The sequence below is a fragment of the Nomascus leucogenys genome, chromosome 1a, assembly GCF_006542625.1.
Source record: "Nomascus leucogenys isolate Asia chromosome 1a, Asia_NLE_v1, whole genome shotgun sequence".
Lineage (NCBI taxonomy): Eukaryota > Metazoa > Chordata > Mammalia > Primates > Hylobatidae > Nomascus > Nomascus leucogenys.
In genome coordinates, this window is record NC_044381.1 from 25,728,192 (window position 1) to 25,748,054 (window position 19,863).

At 47.5% G+C, this 19,863-nt stretch overlaps 3 protein-coding genes across 6 annotated transcripts in view; 2 read left to right on the forward strand and 1 right to left on the reverse strand.

The window, feature by feature from the left end:
* ELP1 (elongator complex protein 1) overlaps positions 1 to 4,092 on the forward strand; it is a 65,328-nt gene extending 61,236 nt beyond the window's left edge. For 2 of the 4 annotated variants that reach the window (XR_004032675.1, XM_030824674.1), the window contains one exon: positions 3,083 to 4,092. Coding sequence is in view for 3 of the 4 variants with exons in the window: in XM_030824674.1 (XP_030680534.1) it covers positions 3,083 to 3,150 (68 nt within the window). In the remaining variant the exon portion in view is untranslated. The remainder of the gene's footprint in view (positions 1 to 3,082) is intronic. The other 2 variants (XM_030824541.1, XM_030824608.1) reach the window with 2 other exon arrangements.
* Positions 4,093 to 8,474: 4,382 nt separating this feature from the next.
* On the reverse strand, positions 8,475 to 9,995 carry ACTL7A (actin like 7A). Its single transcript, XM_003260330.4, has one exon. It carries the CDS (start codon positions 9,904 to 9,906, stop codon positions 8,599 to 8,601), a length of 1,308 nt encoding a protein of 435 aa, XP_003260378.1. The 5' UTR covers positions 9,907 to 9,995; the 3' UTR covers positions 8,475 to 8,598.
* Positions 9,996 to 16,512: 6,517 nt separating this feature from the next.
* ACTL7B (actin like 7B) lies at positions 16,513 to 17,954 on the forward strand. Its single transcript, XM_003260329.4, has one exon. It carries the CDS (start codon positions 16,609 to 16,611, stop codon positions 17,854 to 17,856), a length of 1,248 nt encoding a protein of 415 aa, XP_003260377.1. The 5' UTR covers positions 16,513 to 16,608; the 3' UTR covers positions 17,857 to 17,954.
* Positions 17,955 to 19,863: the final 1,909 nt, after the last annotated feature.

Sequence of the window (19,863 nt, forward strand, 5' to 3'; positions counted from 1 at the left end):
TGTAGTACATACTGCACTACTGTAATAGTTTTGTAGCTACCTCCTGTTGCTATTGTGGTAGGTGAGCTCAAGTGTTACCAATATCTGCTTAAAATGCCACCTGCCACTAATCATCTCCACATGAGCAGCACATGACAGTCTCCATTAATTGCATATGGCAGCGAAAAGTGATCTCTTGCATTCTCATGTATTTTTTATCATGTTTAATGTAATATTGTAAACCTTAAATAACACCATGAGACCTATAGGAAGTACCACAAGTGATGCTCCCAGGAAGCAGAGAAAAGTCATGACATTACAAGAAAAAGTTGACTTGCTCCATATGTACTATAGATTGAGCTCTGCAGCTGTGGTTGCCCACCACTTCAAGATAAATGAACCCAGTGCAAGGACGATTATAAAAGAAAAGGAAATTTATGAAGCTGTCACTGCAGCTATGCCAGCAGGCATGAAAACCTTCTGCTTTTTGCAAAATATCTTTTTATCTTGTATTGAAGATGCAGGTTTTATGTGGGTGCAGGATTGCTATGAGAAAGGCGTACCTATACAACTAATATGATTTGAGAAAAAGCACAGTCATTGTATGAGAACTTAAAGTAAAAAGATGAAGGATCAAAGCTGGAGAATTTAATGCCAGCAAAGGATGGTTTGATAATTTTAGAAAGAGGTTTGGCTTTGTAAATGTCAGGATAACAGGAAAAGCAGCTCCTGCCATCCAGGAGGCAGCAGCAAAGGCAGTCAGGTTTATGATCAGGACGGCCCTTATCTATAAAGCTGCTAACCCCTTAGCCTGGAAGGGAAAAGATTAACACCAGCTGCCAGGCTTTTGGTTGTACCATACAACAAGAAGGCTTGGACAAGGAGAACACTTTTTCTGGATTGGTTCCGTTGTCGATTTGTCCCTGAAGTTAGGTAGTATCTTGCCAGTAAGGGGACTGCCTTTTAAAGTTCCTTTGATACTGGAGAATGCCCGAGGCCACCCCAAACCCCATGAGTTCAACACCAAAGACGCTGAAGTGATCTACTTGCCCCCAAACACACATCTCTAATTCAGCCTCTAGATCAGGGGGTCGTAAGGACCTTTAAGGCTCATTACAAACAGTACTCTATGGAAAGGATTGTCAAATGTATGGAAAAGAACCTTGACAGAACATGAAAGTCTGGAAGAATTACACCATCAATGATGCTATCATTGTTATAGAAAAAGCTGTGAAAGCCATCAAGCCCAAGACAATAAATTCCTGCTAGAGAAAACTGTGTCCAGATGTGCATGACTTCACAGGCTTTACGACAGCCAATCAAGGAAATCATGAAAGAGATTGTGGATCTGGCAAAAAAAAAAAAAAGGTGCATGAAGGATTTCAAGATAGGGATCTTTGAGAAATTCAAGAGGTGATAGACATCACACCAGAGGAATTAACAGAAGATGACTTGATGGAGATGAGTGCTGCCAAACCAGTGCCAGACAATGAGGAAGATGACATAAAAGAAGCAGTGCCAGAAAATAAATTGACATTCATTCCAAAGGTTCCAGTTATTCAAGACTGCCTTTGGCTTCTTTTACAACATGGACGATTCTATGTTATGGGCACTGAAACTAAAAGAAACTGTGGAAGGATTGGTACCTTAGAGAAATGAAAAAGCAAAAACATCAGAAATTATGGTGTATTTCTGTAAAGTTAGTGACACTGAATGTGCCCACCTCTCTTGCCTCCTCTTTAACCTCCCCTACCTGTTTCATCTCTACCACCCCTGAGACAGCAAGACCAACCCCTCCACTTCCTCCTCCACTTCAGCCTACTCAACGTGAAGATGACAAAGAAGAAGACCTTTATGATGATCCACTTCCACTTAATGAATAGTAAATATTGTTTTCTTTATGATTTTCTTAATATTTTCTTTTCTCTAGCTTACTTTATTGTAGGAATGTAGTATATAATACATATAACATACAAAACCTTCGTTAACTGACTTTTTATGCTGCCAGTACGCCACCAGGCAACAGTAAGCTATTGGTACTTGAGTTTTGGAGATGCAGAAGTTAAACATGGAGCCAGGTGTAATGGCTCACACCTGTAATCCCAGCACTTTGGGAGGTTGAGGTGGGTGGAACGAGACTAGGAGTTTTGAGAGTAGCCTGGGCAACGTGGCGAAACCTCATCTCTACAAAAATTAGCCAGGTATGGTGGTGCACACTTGTAGTCCCAGCTACTTGGGAGGCTGAGGCAGGAGAATCACTTGAACCCGGGGGGGTCGAGGCTGCAGTGAGCCATGATCGTGCCACTGCACTCCAACCTGGGCAACAGAACGAGACCCTGTCTCAAAAAAAGAAAAAAAAAAAGGTATATACAGATTTTTGACTGTGCAGTGGGGGTCTGCACCCATAACCCTACATTCAAGGGTCAACTGTAATTTTTCATGCCTGCATGGCTCATGTGTACGGCTTTACTGCTGGAAGTTTATCGTAAATAATGCTGAAAAAGAAAATCCTTATATATACATATTTTCTGATATCTCTGCTTGCAGTATATGATTCCTGGTTAGAAAAGAAACCTAACAAATCTAAGTGACAGAGTGCCTGGGAGTTTTAGGTTACAATGACAGAATCTTTTCCTAACCCTTTCTCTCCATTTACTTTTTTTTAAGCAAAGGCATCTTTATTGATCAACATGTTTGTCGAAGTTTCATCATAATGTAGTTCCTGTCCATTAACTTCACTTACTGAATATGTGCTACCACATTTTGCTATTCCTTAAAAATTGAGATAGACTTTACATATAGTGAAATGCGGAGATTTCAGGTGTATAATTTGATGAGTTTTAATAAATGTATACAGCCATGTAACTGCTGCCACCACCCCTCCCACCAGGTTGAAATGCAGTCCCTCCTCTCAGAGCAGGGCCTCCAGGCTGTGTTTGCTCTGACTTGGAGGTTGCAGGGGTAGCAGACACATGAACTCTGGCTCTGATGGTCTTATTGCTGCAAACCCTACCTGCCTAGTTTGTTTAGTTTAGAGTTACTGCCTCAGCGCCCTCCAACAAGAGTATGTTTGTCACAATTTCTCTTCCTTTCTTACTTTTAGATGCTGAGCTTTTTATACCACCAAAGATCAACAAAAGAACCCAGTGGAAGCTGAGCCTGCTAGACTGAGTGACTGCAGTTAGAAGGGATCCGACAGAGAAGACCATTTCCACTCATTACGGTTGTCCTACCACCCCTTGCTCTTTGAGGCCTGGCTATTGAGAACTGGAAAGAATAAAATAACTTACCTTAGCATTGCCAAGAACTTCAGCAGACAACAAGCAATTCTATTTATTTTATTTTGTGTATACATCTTAATCATTAGCAAGACATTAAGCTTTAACCATTATGGCATCATTTTGTGAGAATGATTGTTCTTTCACTTGGGCTGTTTGAGAGCATAATTATGGTAATCATGAGATTAATGTTCCATGGTTTCTACCTCCAAAGTGTGAAGACAAGTAAAATAATGTTTCTAAATTGTCTTATTTTATTGGCGGAGAAGATTACAATGGCTATGAGTGCTACATTTGGTCAAATGTAATCACTTATACGGCTTCTTGTCACCTTAAACTAAGGCAGAATAAAAAGTATCCTTTGAAATTATAAGCCCTCCTTTGCTGACAGCTATTATTTTGTAACATCTTACCAGGTCATGTGCTTTCATTTATAACTGGGCTGAGCCTCCTATAATTACAATGTCTGTAGGGACTGTTTTACTGCCTGTATATTTTCTGCTAGAGAGTTAGCAATGTTAGAGCTGGAACAGATTAGAATTTCTAAACAGTATCATGCACATTTGGTGTGAGCGATCAGTGTGCATTGTATGGCATGCATGGTTGTGAATTAGTCTGTTCTCCAAATACTGTTTCTTTAACTCAGATATTTGTGTTAGTGTCTAGGCCACTTCATTTATTTTTCATTATGGTACTTTACTGACTTCCCTTTATTCAATTCTCCACCCCCTCACCAAAAAATACTGTCTCAAAATGAGAATATTTTGTTTTCTTGGTGAGTCTAGAAAACGCCCACTTCATTCTGATTAAAAATTCTTCCATGTTTTAAATATCAGAACCAGACCTTTCTTACTGTATATCTTAGTCCATTTGTGTCTCTATAACAACAACCAGCTTTCAAAGGACCTAATAGAGTGAAAACTCACTCATTACCACGAGGAATACACCAAGCGATTCACGTAGGATCTGCCCCTGTGACCAAAACACTTCCCACTGGGCCCCATTTCCAACCTTGGTGATCACATTTCAACATGAGGTTTAGGGAAACAAATGCCTAAACTACAGCACTGTACATAAACTAACAGGAAATGCTGCTTTTGATCCTTAAAGAAGTGATATAGCCAAAATTGTAATTTAAGAAGCCTTTCCCAGTATAGCAAGATGTTAACTATAGAATCAATCTAGGAGTATTCACTGTAAAATTCAACTTTTCTGTATGTTTGAACATTTTCACAAAATAATAGGAGTTTTTAAAAAGAAGAGGAAGAAGATATACTTTGCTTTGGAGAAATCTACTTTTCGACTTATATGGATTTGCTGTAATTAAGTGCCCAATATTGAAAGGCTGCAAGTACTTTGTAATCACGCTTTGGCATGGGCAAATAAGCGTGGTAACTTACATTGAAATATATTATAGTGCTCTTGCTTTGGATAATTGTAAAGGGACCCATGCTGATAGACTGGAAATAGAAGTAAATGTGTTTATTGATAATGGTGTGAATTTTCCTGGACATTCAGTTTCCTTAAATAATGTATTGAAGCAGCAAGAAATTATTTGTTTGAATGCAAATTACTATCAATTACTGTTTCTCTCAACTGAGCAGGATTGGATTTTGTTCATTTTTAGAAGAAGCAGGCAGGAGGAGACCTTCCACATTGAGGCAAAGCCAAGAAGAATTCATGGAGGAAAATTGAGTGTATGAGAAAAGGAGAAAACTCCTCTGAGTGATGAATGCTTAATTTGGGGGAAAGACTCTGTCAAGTTTTAGAAGGGTACATAAATTTGGATCCTGTCCCAAAGCAAGTTCATGCTGCAATAAGCTAAAACCTTCGCTTTTCTTGGTTCCATTGAGTCAGATAGCTTTGCTCAGATGCTCTAAACTTCAAGAGGGAACTTGCGGAAGACTATCTTCTTCAGTCAAAGTCCATTTTAAATTTATGCTTTTTAAAAAACTGAGGCTGGGTGTGGTGGATCACACCTGTAATCCCAGCACTTTGGGAGGCTGAGGCGTTTGAGACCAGCCTAGCCAACATGGTGAAATCCCATCTCTACTAAAAATACAAAAAAAAATTAGGCAGGTGTGGTGGCGGGCACCTGTGATCCCAGCTACTTGGGAGGCTGAGGCAGGAGAATCACTGGAACCTGGGAAGGTGGAGGTTGCAGTGAGCCAAGATCGTGCCACTGTACTCCAGGCTGGACAAGAACGAGACTCTGTCTCAAAAAAAAAAAAAAAAAAAACTTAGCAGGAGCAATTTTTATATGCCTTTGTGGATGTAGCTTGATGCAATTTCTTAGCCCTGCTGCATATTTTAAATTTAATTATATATGCATGTATATATACATACACATTTGAGAGATTTGTCATAGCAATAACTGAAGAGGGTGTTTTTAAAAATAAGTAAAACTGATGAAGCTTAGTAACTTAAGGTGACTGCAAATTTGAGAAGCAAAATTAGATTTGTTCTTCCTCTCGTGCTGGTTATTGTACTCCCATATTCTCTAGAAGCATCGCCTGAACAAGCCCTGGGGAGTCTTTGGCTGTTCTTTCTTGTTTGTCGTATTTATTAGTAACTGGGTGCAAATAAACATCTTAGGAGCTAGGTAGCCGTACATATTCATGAGGCTGGAGATAAGACAAGGCTAATTTAGTAACATTTGGCAGTGCTGAAGGCCTGCGTTGGATTCTCGTGTTTCTATGTTCTCTGTGCTCCCTGAGCCCTTGCCCATGCCTGCAGTGGGCTGCTCCACCACTATTCTTATTGGCTCTAAAGTCCCAGGACCTTTAAGAACAACAGTTGTTGGGTTGATAAAAAGGAAAGAACAAGGCTTTGGGCCATGTGTCCAACCATCTTAGCAGTGTTGGACAAAGTCACTTAATCTCACTGAGCCTTGCTTTCCTTCAGTCTTGTGTGTGCCCATCAAGCTAAGCAGAGTTTCTGAATGACACTGTTGTCATTTTGGTTCATGTCATTCTTTCTTTGGGTGTTGGGACGTGCTTCCCTGCACATTGTAAGATGTTTAACAACTTCCCTGGTCTCTAACCCCTAGATGCCAGTAGTACACACTCCCACCCCTGTTATGACAACCACAAAAATATTTAGATGTTGTTAAATGTCCCCTACAGGCCAAAGTTGCCCCCCACTTGAGAACTACTGTGTTAAGTTCCAAATAGTAAAACTATTGCTTTTTTATGAGGAGATTCTCTTTTTCTACTAGGGCATACTTGTGAGGATCAAGTGAGAAAATTCATAAAGTGCTTTGAAAAAGACCACAATTGCTCAGCCTTCAATTGGCGTTTTTCATTTAAAAATGAACATTGAGGCCTAGGAAGGCCTGGAGATGCCCATCCTCCAGAACCACCTCCCAACCCTCCTCTTCATTAAGACCCTTGCCTTTTTAGGGATCTTTGACGTGGGGTTCATATACCCCTAAGGGATCGGTAGATAGAGCATATTTCTGTATGATAAGTTTCCTCTGTAATCACACATTTTATTTTATGCATTTAACAACATTATTCTAAGGAGAGGTTTATAGGTTTACCACCCTGCCAAAGAGGTCCGAAGGTTAAGAACTAACCAAACTGCAACTTGCGCATCAGTGAATGATCATGGGTTGACACTAGAGTGGTTTGGGCAGAAACTGAGGTAAAGATGTCCCTCTCTCTCAGGTCAGTGTCCCCAACTCCTGATTCCTTGACAGTCCAGCATAAGGCTTAGTCATCCGTGCTGAACCATGGGAACCTCACATGCCCCTCTGTGGCTCTCTCTCTGCTGGTGCCAGCCAGATATTCTTATTCACCAGACCTGGATCCAGGGTCAGGCACTTTAGGCCTTTCAAGACTGTCTAGGCAAGCCTGGAACCTGTGAGGGCAGCTCTGGAGGGCTTCTCCCTGGAGATGGTGGAGGTTGCCAGCTCTCCTCTAAATGCAGAATGCCTGCCTTTGAGTGCCTGTGTGGCTAAGGACTATAGTAAGAGACTTTTGGCCTTCTGCATAAGAGGTAGAAACCTAAAGATACTAGCTAGCTATTGTGAGGACCCCCAGGAGTCTAGATACTAGTATTCAGATACTTTTCGCTGTTTTTAAATGAGCTGTGTGAGGTAGGCATTTATACTCAGTTTTGCAGGCAAGCAAACAAACTCAGGTGGTAGCAAAATAGTGTTTCAAACCAGAGGCCAGAGCCCATGTTCCATCCTCTGTTTTGTGCACCAACTAGTGTTCAGATTCTGAACTTTAAAGACAAGACAGAGAATGTATTGGAGGCTGTTCTAAAGAATCTCTAATTTAAAGTGCTCATATTGCAAACTCCCCCTGCAGGAACACCATAGAGCTCGCTGGGCCCTGGAAGAGCTTCCCTGGCTACTGAGGGTCTCTGTGTACCTTTGGGCTCCCCAGTTGGGTTAGAATGACCCACATAGGGCAACCTCCCACAGACCCATACCATCAGCCCCAGAACCAGCAGCCTCTATCCTCAGCACACCCCAGACTCCAACTGTGTGTGTTATAGGCTGATGGAGAATCCGGTCTGCTGGGAGATGGGCAGCTACTACTTGAAGTGTCTAGAGAATAACTGTGACTTCAATCCCTAACCTCTCTGCTGATAACCCAAGATCAATCTTACTTCGGTTTTTAACAAGGGAAATCTGTATAGCACTTGTTCTCTGAAGAGTTGCCCTTTGAGGCACATACATATGCCTTGCTTGTAATATGCTAGGCTTCAGCAGCCAGTTGCCATGATGGCTTAGTAAGAACTGGTACCGAGACATAAATGACTGTTGGAACTAAAAGAAACTCTGTTAAAGCAGGGCTCAGACAGCTTTGCCAGCTCTTGCCAGTCCCTCAGGGTTGCTGATGAAGTGTGAAATGGACACTGATGCTTTGTGGGAGATTGCACTGTTACAGCATACGTCCTATTGGCATTTATGGAAAGGGAACTGCTTATATGCCCCTACAGCATTTACCCTCTAATCTTCATTGCACTCCCCCTTCCAAGCAGAGTTTAACCATAAAGTAGTTCCTAAAGCGGGGAATGCACAAAATAAGGGGAAGCATAATTTTAGAGCAAGTGAATGTTTAAGCAATCCACATACAATGCATGTCCTATTTTGTTCATCTTCCCCCTACTCCTACTTTTGTTTGGGGAAATGTATATTTTAAGGCAGATGCTGCGTGTGTGAAGTTGTTCTTATGAAGTCAGGAAGTAGAGAAACACACTGTGGAGGGGCATATGAGGGGTGTTTAATGCTACAGGAATAAGCGCCGGCTCCACCCCCTGTGTGTAGGAGTGCGCTCACCCCGCCAAGGGTACACACTGCCAGTGCAGTGGCCATCCTCACTGCCATTCAGAAGCACCTCCTGTAGAGGAAGAAAGGCCCGTGTTCCTCGTACTCAAAGCGGTGGACCCACAGTGGTTGGAAACCCTGAAGTGAGGCCAGGATGGAGCCACCGGTCCACACGGCACTGTCTCTCTCAGGCAGCACGTTTACTTGCGGGGTGTCATTGGGACACATGTTGCTTAGCTCCTTCTGCAGACGGTTAGGGAAGCCACTGAGCAGCGTGCTGCCCCCGCAGAGCAGGATGTTCCCCATGAGGTCCCGTTTGAGGGCGATGTCACACTTGTTAAGGCAGGACACGGTCTGGGTGTGGAGGCCCAGCTGCATGGACTTGATGAGAGATGGCTTGAAGAACATCTCCGAGCAGAGGAACCGTTCCTGAGACAGCTGAATCTCCTTCCCATCCGGCAGCACGTAGCGGATCGTGTGCTCACTGAGAGGGACTTTATTCTCCTCAGTGGGATCCAGGGCCACAAAGCAGCATTTCTTCTTGATGTCCTCCACGATGCCCATCTGGTCCTGGGTGAATTCGTTCCCTGCACCGTTCAGCAGGCCCAGCAGGTAGGCTGTCAGGTCAGAGCCCGCGTAGTCCAGCCTTCCGGTGATGCTGGGCAAAGGATAACCCTCGTAGATGGGGACCACGTAGGACACGCCGTGGCCCACCTCCACCACCAGGCCGGAGGTCCTTCCGTAGGAGTACATGGACAGGCGTGACTGGTAGGCGATGTGCATCGCAGGGGTGTTGAAGGCTTCAAAGAGCATTTCAGCGTATTTCTCTCTGTTGGTGTGTGGGCTCAAGGGCGGGTCTGAAACCAAGACCGCATGCTCCTCTGGGGCGATCTTCATCTCTTGTCGGAAGAGATATTCCCAGATATCCTGCACTGTATCCCAGTCCACGATGATGCCATGTCGCAGAGGGTTAACCAGCTTGAGATGAACGTTTGTGTTGTTGAGTTCCTGCCCCACGAATGTCTCCTTGCGATTATCCCCAGTCTTGGCGGTCTCCATGTAGGGCTTGCCCACCGTTGTTGAGATCTTGTGGGTGGGTCTTGGCAGGCCGGCAAAGCCACATTTACAGTAGCCAGTGCCCAGGTCCACGACCACTGCTTTGGTCACCTCCTGCTTGGGCCTCTCCTTGGCTGCCTTTGATTTAGTAGGTTCTTGTGGCTCTGAACTCCTATGGCGGACCCACATGGCCCGCTTCGCTGGGCCATCCCTTAAAGAGGCAGTCTGGAGGGTCTGTGTCTGCAGGGGGGCCTGGTTACCCACCTTCTTGGCGGGCCCATCCCCCATGATTGCTGCGGGTGGAGCCCACATGTTGTCAAGGGCCGCACCACTCTTAGAAAGTTCTCAATTCCACTGGATTCAAGGCCTGAAAGGCCTACATCAGAGGATACCCTGAGAATTTTCCCAACAATGACATCACTAATTATGATGTAATCTGGTGACCTGGGCTTTCTAGATATTGCAAACCCTTATTCTGTGTCAGGGTACATTTGGGATATTGTTTTTCAAATGGCTCCCCTTTTCCTAAATTTTGTAACAAGACTGATTTATTCAATTAATTAATATTTCTTGAGTATCTGCTATATACAAGGCAGCTGGGAATTCGTTGGTGAAAAAAACAGACAAAATATCTTATTCTAGTTGGTGGGGGATGGGGGTGACAGACAGTAACCAAAATGAGCCTTAAGAGCAAAAGCAGGGTGGCAGTGCTAGTGTGGCCTGGGCAGGGCTTCCTGAGAGGGTGACATTTGAATGAAGACCTGCCGGAGGTGAGGGAGGGAGCCACGTGTATGTCAGGGGAGCAGCAGGTGCAGAGGACTGGAGGCAGATGTGTGACTGAAGAGTTAGATCGGGGTCAGCAGGCTGCAGTCCAATCCAGTCCCCGGCTTGTTGGATAGGAATACAGCCGTGCTCATTCAGGTACGTACTGTCCATGACTGCCTTTGCAGTACAACGGTAGAGCTGAGTCATGGCATTGAAGACTGTATTGCCCAAAAAGCTGAAAGAAAGTAAATATTGACTGGCCCTTAAAAAGTTTGCCGACCTCTCGAGTTAGAGGAGGAGCAGGAAGAAAAGTGTGGCTGGCATGGAAGGAGTAACGAAAAGTAGATGAGATGGGGTGGGAGAAGGCGAGCAGCTCACGGTAGGCCTCATTGGCCAATGCGAGGATCGTGGGTAAGGTCAGAAAGCACCAGAGGATTTGGCGCAGAGCACTGACGCCACCTGATTTAGATGTTAGCGGGATCCTTTGCTGCTATGGTGACTATGTGAAGGGCACTAAGGGTGACACTTAGAACAACCTTAAGGGGAATTATTTTTGGATATACATGTGTACACTTACTGTGCCTTCATCAGGGTCATTGGCTAGACAGTGAAATTAGACCCTACAAAATCCCACTGACAACATTGAGGCTCGTAGGTGCATAGCTCACCCAAGGATATCCAACCGGGAGTAAACAAGCTCTCCCGACTGTGGCTTCCTCCCCAGGATGTGCTGGGACACAGCTTGATGGGACCTAGCGTGCATCTCTTAGGCTGCTTGGCCACCATCTTGCATGCCATTTCTGAAGCTGGACACACTGGTGTGGATGCCTGCCACACTCAGGGCAGAATCCAACCTTGTGTTATGCCACACCTTGAACCTGATTGCAGCCCTTCATAAAGAGGCAGTCACCACAATAATGGGCTTTCTCCTTTAGAGAGGCTATGAGGGCTGCTCTCAGTTCCTTGTTGGGTATGAGAGAAGAAAGGGACCAAGTCCAGTCTCATGAGATTTGTGACTATCTGATGGGGGCAGCAAGGTGTCATCCCAAGGACAAAAATCTCAGTTTCTTGCTTCATTGATTAGTGGATGAGATAAATGGCATGGAATTTTAAAGGAAAAATATGAAAGTACTTTCGATGCCTGGCTGCCTGAAAAACAGTTTAATTGCCTCTGCTGTTCAGGGATTTGCATGGGCAACTCAGATTGTTTGACTTTATTTCAAAAGTGCTGTATATGGTAACCAAAGGCATATGTAATTTAAAACCCTCCATTTTTTTCTTCCCAAACCCTACTTGAATTTTGAGAAATCTATAGCTGCTTGGTGCCTTTTCACTAACCTGGACTCCTAGAAGAGCCTGTATTAGCTTCCTGTTTCTGCTGTAACAAATTACCATGGATTTAGTGGCTTAAAGCAACTCACAGTTATTATCTTACTATTTTGGAGGTCAGAAGTTCGTAATTCTTCTTAGTGGGCTACAATTAAGGTTCTTTCAGGGCTGTATTCCTTCTGGAGGTGTAGGAGACAATACTTCCTCTTGCCTTCTCCAGCTCCTAGAGGCCACCTGTGTTCCTTGGCTCATAGTCCCTTCCTCCATCTCGGAAGAGGGACTCTCCGACTACAGCTATCATTGTCACATCTGTTTCTCTGCCCTTGACCCTCCTGTATCCCCCATATGAAGACCCTTGTGATTACATTGGCCCCACCCAGGCCATACAGGATACTCTCCCCATCTCAGATTCCTTCATTTAATCACATCCACAGAATCCCTTTTGGCATGAAAGTTAATATCGTCAGAGGCCCCAGGAATTAAGATGTGGACACTTTTTTGAGGACCCTTTCACCTGTTCAGTGCCTCCCTCTTTGCTAATACACTCCAAGCCTGACATGCTCTGACTCATTTGCTCTTCCTGGGCTGCCCAGGCTTGCCCATCTATCATCTGTCATCGCCCTTTCTGCATTTGTGTGTGGAAGAGGTGATGCTTTAGTGTAAGGCAGTTACTCTATCTAGTCTGTAAGGTCCTTGAGCATAGGGATTTCCCTCACATTCTCTGAGCAAAAGCCAATGAAACACTTGCCCTCCTTTTACTTCACCTCTGAGTTGCACATGTTGGGTGCTCCTAATAAAAACCCTGTTTCCCCTAAGCTTCCTCTTACCCTCTGTGCCTCTTCTCTCCCTCTATGGGTCATCACATGGTTAGTGGTAATAATGGAAGAATGCAGAGACTGTTGACACCGTGCCCCAAACCTCCACTGCCTAGCACACAACCCCCCATAATTGTCACCAGCTAAGGTCTGTGTGGGCTCTCTGGGGTCCCTAGTGAGGTCCCTCTAGGCAGAGGCACCCTATATTGCTCAAAATATGTTGGGCCACAGTTTCTAATGGGATCGCACCTACTTTTAGTCCTCTGGCTCAAGACCAAAAAAAACCATGGGATGACCCCTTTTCAAACGCAACCCTGGGATCTTCTTCTATAGTGGAGGGAGAGAACATGGAAAGGTGAGATTAAAGAACACACTTCTCACCGAGGTGCATCCTGGCTCCTGGCTTCAATTTTTGGGACACTGCCCACCCCTGACCTTTGGAGGAGAGGTGGGCCAGGCCTCTGGAATTTTAGCAGCTATGGGAGGGAAAAAAAGAAAATCCAGCATGGTGTTTCTTCTCATGAATCACCTGGAGTTTTTCTTAAAAATTACTGGAGCCCACCACAGCCTTTCCAACTCTTGAATATGCTGGAGAACCCCTGAGTCGGGAGCTCCCAACAAAGAAGATCCTCGCCAAACAGGCACTTTGAGCTGCTTTCTCACAGCTCAGATCCCAGTGTGGACACCCAGGTCCCAAGACTGTGTCCATTTCCCCGAGGTGGAAGGGAGAGGACCCGTCTTCAGGGGGAGATATGCTACTGAGCACGCAAATGTGGATCCGGATGCTTCCCCTTCCATGTGCTCCAGCACAGTGTCCCACAGCCTGGTGGCCTTTGGGCATCTCTAAGTCAGCAGGCCCCAAACATGTGTGTGTGGGGGAGGGGGGCACCATCATCCACTTAGCAGCTCAAGGCAGAGACCTGGAGGCTGTGAGTAGGGTTCAAGTTGACAAGGGAACCCAGCAAAATGGTGATCACATTCAAACAACATTTCAAGTAGTTTACACAAAGTCATACAGATTATAAATAACAAATCTATGTTTGAACCCAGATCTTCAGATTCCAGTTCCTCAGTCTTCCCTCTGCTCTTTACTGCCTTTCCGTAAGGAATGGACAAAAAGTAGGCTCCAGCAGTCCATGAGCACTGCCTTTAAATAGCCTAAGAGTTGTTATGGAAGAATTCACTTGCCCTGTCGAACTTCAAGAGTAGACCCAAGACCAATTAATGGCTTCAGAGAGGTACAGATGCCAATCCAGTGTGACGAAACGTTTATCACTCATGGCTGGCCAAAATGGGGTGAGCTGTCCATGTCAGACAACTGGATGGGATGTTCTAGAGGGAACTAAAGGGTCCAATCCTCAGCTTCTGTGATTTCATGATCCCACCACAGGGCATTTCTGGGTCATGATGTTCATAATTGTAACCCTCAGAAAGTTGTTACCCAAATAATATAGTTGAATGCTGCCATGTTCCAAGAAACAATTCAGTGAGCTGGGCGTGGTGGCTCACACCTGTAATCCCAGCACTTTGGGAGGTCGAGGCAGGTGGATCACGAGATCAGGTGTTCAACACCAGCCTGGCCAACATGGTGAAACCCTGTCTCTACTAAAAATACAAAAATTAGCCAGGCATGGTGGCAGGCACCTGTAATCCCAGCTACTTGGGAGGCTGAGGCAGGAGAATCGCTTGAACCCGGAAGGCGGAGGTTGCAATGAGCCGAGATCGTGCCACTGCACTCCAGCCTGGGCGAAAGAGCGAAACTCTGTCTCAAAAACAAACAAACAAAATTCAGCAAACAAAAATCCCCACGCGTTCCTCATTAGCATTCTTACACGCTCCATGGCAGTATTTCTTAACTCTTTTTTCCCCCATGCATGTTGCCTAATCAATTCCTCAGGCACCTCTGCTCATCTTAATTCTCCCAGAAAACTTCCTCAGGCTCAGTTGCTGCTCTTCTCCTTTTTCTCTTGACTTTTTACCACCAAAGCCCTAATCTGCCTTTTTGATTTTCGGAGTGGGAAGGGGCAGCTTAAGTTGCAGGTCCCTCTGGCACTCTAGTGAATTTGTCCTTTCTGGATGACAAGCCGTCTTTCTTTGCTCGGGTACAGGTAAGCGATTCATCCTTCCCTCTGCCTCACATCCCGCATCACAGGAGCCCATGAGGGAAGGCCTCAAATGTCAGAGTAAGAGCTTGGATTAAAGTGAGGGATGGTTGGGGAAACAAGAGATTGGATTCTACTCTACTTTCTAAATTTCTCTAGAACCAGGCTCTTCCTCTCTTCCACACTCTCACAGCCCCAGGTCAGGCCACCTTCAAGTCTTATCAGAATTTCTCCGATGGCCTCGTTTTGGGTCTCAGCTTCTAGTCTTGCCCCTCCCATCCATTCTCTACATTATAGCCAAATGCAGATCTTTTTAACATTTTTCTTTTCTTTTTTCTTTCTTTTTTTTTTTTTTTTTCGAGCTGGAGTCTCACTCTGTCTCCCAGGCTGGAGTGCAGTGGTGCGATCTCAGCTCACTGCAACCTCTGCCTCCTGGGTTCAAGCAATTCTCTGCCTCAGCCTCCCAAGTAGCTGGGATTACAGGCGCCCGCCACCATGCCTGGCTAAATTTTGTATTTTTAGTAGAGATGGGGTTTCACCATCTTGGCTAGGCTGGTCTTGAACTCCTGACCTCGTGATCCACCTGCCTCGGCCTCCCAAAGTGCTGGTTGGATTACAGGGGTGAGCCACCGCACCCGGCCCTTTCTAACATTTTTCTAGAGGGCAAATCTGATCATTCCCCTGCTTAAAGTCTTCATAGGTTCCCTGGCTCACCTCAATTTAGTCTAAACCTACTCTTGGCATTTGATGCCCTTTCTTTTTTCTTTTTTTGAGAAGGAGTCTCGCTCTTTCATCCAGGCTGGAGTGCAGTGGCACGATCTCGGCTCACTGCAGGCTCCACCCCCCGGGGTTCACGCCATTCTCCTGCCTCAGCCTCCCACTTAGCTGGGGCTACAGGCGCCTGCCACCTCACACGGCTATTTTTTTTGTATTTTTAGTAGAGACGGGGTTTCACCGTGTTAGCCAGGATGGTCTCGATCTCCTGACGTCGTGATCCGCCCGCCTTGGCCTCCCAAAGTGCTGGGATTACAGGCGTGAGCCGCCGCGCCCGGCCTGATGCCCTTTCTATTTGGCTCTGTGACTTCTCTAGCTTCATCTGTTTTTCCAAACACTTTCACTGCGGGAAGTTCTTCACCGTGCCTCCATCTGAGCCTTTGCTCAAGCTGTGCTCTCTGCCTGGGACGTCTTCCCCTCCTCTTAACTACTTGACAAATACCTACACCTCTTCCAGGATTCAACTTAAGCATCACCTCCTCTCTGGAGCACCTTCTGACTGCTTGTCTCAAATGAGTTCTCCAAGTAGACTTCTTCTTGCAAACCCATCGGCACCCATTCCATTTTCTTGTCTAGACTGGGCACTGCTGGTGGCCTGAGTTTTTATCATCTATCACTGGCAGGCTGCACTAGGTAAGACCTACTACATACTCCAGTAAATGTGGAATGAAGGGAGGAAAGAACTCTTGGGGCCGTTAAGGAGGCCTGGTGCATTGGAGTTTGATGAATTTGGGTTAAGGTACAAACACCCCAAGTGCTGTTTGCTCTTGGGCAAGTCCTTAGAATTCTGAGCCTCATTTCCTCAGCTCTGCTTACCTGCAGAACAACCCAAGTGAAGTACCTGGTACAGTGCCTCCCTTACTGGAGGGGTTCAAACAGGCCCTCTCCACCAAGAAGCGGAAGAGGAAAGGTGTCCAGTAGTGAACAGGTTAGGCATGGAAATGCAAGGGGGCTGAGCAGAAACCTCTGAGACCCCAGTGTGCTTGGATTTCTAAAACTGCCGGCCACCTGCTCTGTCCTGGAGCAAACTTGAGTTAGAGAGATGGGGGTGACACACCAAGAGCCGGCCAAAGCCAGGCCCCCCCCCCCACCCCCGCTGCCTGAATGGACCAGCCCCAAGTGACATCACAATCCCGGGTGGTTGTCATGGCACTGCTGGAGGTGGGGAATCTCATTTCTCCCCAGGGAGCTCTAGGCTGTGGATGTGAGAAGGGGAGCAAGGGAGGCAGATGGCGACAAGGAACAGCCCCATGCCCCTGGGCACGGCTCAGGGTGACCCTGGAGAGGCAGGAACACGGCCCGGCCCTGACGCCGGCCTCCAGGACACAGGTGCAGCCACTCAGCTCAAGATGAAGCCCAGGAAGGTGCGCAAGATCAAGGCGATCATCATCGACCTGGGCTCCCAATACTGCAAGTGCGGCTACGCGGGAGAGCCGAGGCCCACCTACTTCATCTCCTCCACCGTAGGCAAACGCTGCCCTGAGGCGGCCGACGCTGGCGACATCCGCAAGGGGACCTTAGTGGGCCATGAGCTGCTCAACACGGAGGCGCCTCTCAAGCTGGTGAACCCGCTGAAGCACGGCATCGTGGTGGACTGGGACTGCGTGCAGGACATCTGGGAGTACATCTTCCGCACGGCCATGAAGATCCTCCCCGAGGAGCACGCTGTGCTGGTCTCCGACCCTCCGCTCAGCCCCAGCAGCAACCGGGAGAAGTACGCGGAGCTCATGTTTGAGACCTTCGGCATCCCAGCCATGCACGTGACGTCCCAGTCGTTGCTGTCCATCTACTCCTACGGCAAGACCTCGGGGCTGGTGGTGGAGAGCGGGCACGGCGTCTCGCACGTGGTGCCCATCTCCGAGGGCGACGTGCTGCCGGGCCTGACCAGCCGCGCCGACTACGCTGGGGGTGACCTCACCAACTACCTGATGCAGCTGCTCAACGAGGCGGGCCACGAATTCACGGACGACCACCTGCACATCATAGAGCACATCAAGAAGAAGTGCTGCTACGCGGCCTTCCTGCCCGAGGAGGAGCTGGGCCTGGTCCCGGAGGAGCTGCGCGTGGACTACGAGCTCCCGGACGGCAAACTCATCACCATTGGCCAGGAGCGCTTCCGCTGCTCTGAGATGCTCTTCCAGCCCTCCCTGGCGGGCAGCACCCAGCCGGGCCTCCCGGAGCTCACGGCCGCCTGCCTGGGCCGCTGCCAGGGCACGGGCTTCAAGGAGGAGATGGCCGCCAACGTGCTGCTGTGTGGCGGCTGCACCATGCTGGATGGCTTCCCTGAGCGCTTCCAGAGGGAGCTGAGCCTCCTCTGCCCGGGGGACAGCCCTGCAGTGGCTGCCGCTCCCGAGAGGAAGACCTCCGTGTGGACCGGCGGCTCCATCCTGGCCTCCCTGCAGGCCTTCCAACAGCTCTGGGTCAGCAAGGAAGAGTTTCAGGAGCGGGGCAGCATGGCCATTTACAGCAAGTGCTGAGCCTAGGCATCTGCACAGACAAGGCCTCCAGCACAGGTGACTACAGGCCACTCTATACACATTTACAGAATTTGACATAAAGCTTTACTCTGAAATGGCTTTTGTCTAGTCTGGGTTTCTTGCTTCAATCTGATAGCAGAGGGTCGGGGGGAGTCGGGCTTAGAAGTGGCAGCACCTTTTGCACTGGAGGTGGGGGCTGTAAGGAAGGGGGCTACCATACTGATCCCACCCCCTCTGCCTGCCTCATGATGGTGACATCATCTCAGGGCCTAGAAAGTGGCCTCCTGTTTTATTAGTACCTCCAGGTTCAAAACCTGATCCAAAGACACTCCTCATCGCTCGCTCAACTTAAGGGGGTTGGCTCCGATGAAGAGACTAGCTTCAGTCACCTAGTGGTAGGTTGGAGGAGATGCACAGCTGGGTGTCCGACTCCAGTCTCCTGTTTCTGCTGCTCACAAGTGCTCCCAACCTTAATACTGCTTGATCACTCCAGGTTCCCTAACCTCCCCCTAGTGCCTGCCACCCTCAATGTGGGAGCCTAAGGCTGTGCCAGTGCGTCTCCTGAGTGTGAAGCCCCATTTCTACCCATCTGTGGGTGTACCCCTTTCAACCGCAGCCAAAATTGCAGCTATTTTTCCAGAGTCACAAAGCAGAGCCGCTGATCGCAGAGGACGTCAGAGGAACCAGAAGGTCCTTTAGAAATCAGCTCCTCTCCCTGCTATAGAGATGGGGAAACTGGGCTGGGTGTGGTGGCTCACACCTGTAATCCCAGCACTCTGGGAAGCCGAGGCAGGTGGATCACCTAAGGTCAGGAGTTTGAGACCAGCCTGGCTAACATGGTGAAACCCTGTCTTTACTAAAAATACAAAAAGCTGGGCATGGTGGTGGGCACCTGTAATCCCAGCTTCCCCGGGAGGTTGAGGCGGGGCCGTTAAGGTTCTTGCCCCTCCCATCCATTCTCTACATTACAGCCAGCAGGCGGAGGTTGCAGTGAGCTGAGTTTGCATCATTGCACTACAGCCTGAGCGACAGAGCAAGACTCTATGTCCAAAAAGGAAAAAAAAAAAAAGGTAAACTGAGACCAGAGAGGAGAGGGCCAGCCTGATGCCAGTGGTTGAGCCCAGGTCTCCTGATCCACGTCAAGTTATTCCCAGAAGGGTAAATATGGTTTTTAATGGTTAGTCAGCAACCCAAAGCACTTACCATGCATCTACTGTGGGCCAGGCCCAGTGCTGGGGACTGAGAAACGACCGGAACACAGTCTCTACCCTTGGCAATCACACACAGCTAATGGACAACCACACTGGTAGGGAGGCAAGGTCTGAGCTAAGTGTTCACGGTGGCGAGAAGGTAGTGGTGATGCACTGGAATGCTGTAAATGGAGAAGTTGCTGGGCAAGGTGGCCACTTACTGGTTTTGGGGCTGAGGGAGAGGCTGTGGATGCTTGTGAGATTTCAGCTGGTGACTAACTGCCTACTTAGAAGAGTGGGTTCCTGCCCCCTTCCCTACCCTCACCTTCCAATGGAGTTCATGACCCAGTTGGTGCCATCTATGGGATCAGACATCCATGAGCTGCATAGTCTTGGATGGGCTGAGACTTAAATATCCCTGAGTCACCTCTTACCTTAAGCAAAGGGTCCTGATTTGGGGCACCCCATGAGGCTGCCTCTGTCCTGGGCCCAGTGCTGGGGGCTGCAGACTTGGGCAAGAACCAGACAAGTCATTATCACCTAAGGCCCTGCTCTTTAGTCCTTCCCCATTGTCCAGAATTGGGCATCTAGCCTGGAGTTTGAATACCCCTGGTCAAACAGGGCATTGGCAGCAGGCATGGAACCTGGGCTCTTTCCTGTAGAGGGATGTTGCAGACTGGAGGCCTGGAGGCTGAAGGTGGCCAATAGTCATGTTTCATGTGGCCATCACAGTGTACAAGTGTTTTCTTGAATGTGAAGTTTTTTCTGTGGGGCTGCATTTTCGAGGTTGCCAACGTCCCTGCCACACTGATGTCTT

Excerpts from the sequence above, each read along its gene's own strand:
- ACTL7A (XM_003260330.4), bottom strand. The coding sequence starts at position 9,906 with ATGTGGGCTCCACCCGCAGCAATCATGGGGGATGGGCCCGCCAAGAAG.
- ACTL7B (XM_003260329.4), top strand. The coding sequence starts at position 16,609 with ATGGCGACAAGGAACAGCCCCATGCCCCTGGGCACGGCTCAGGGTGAC.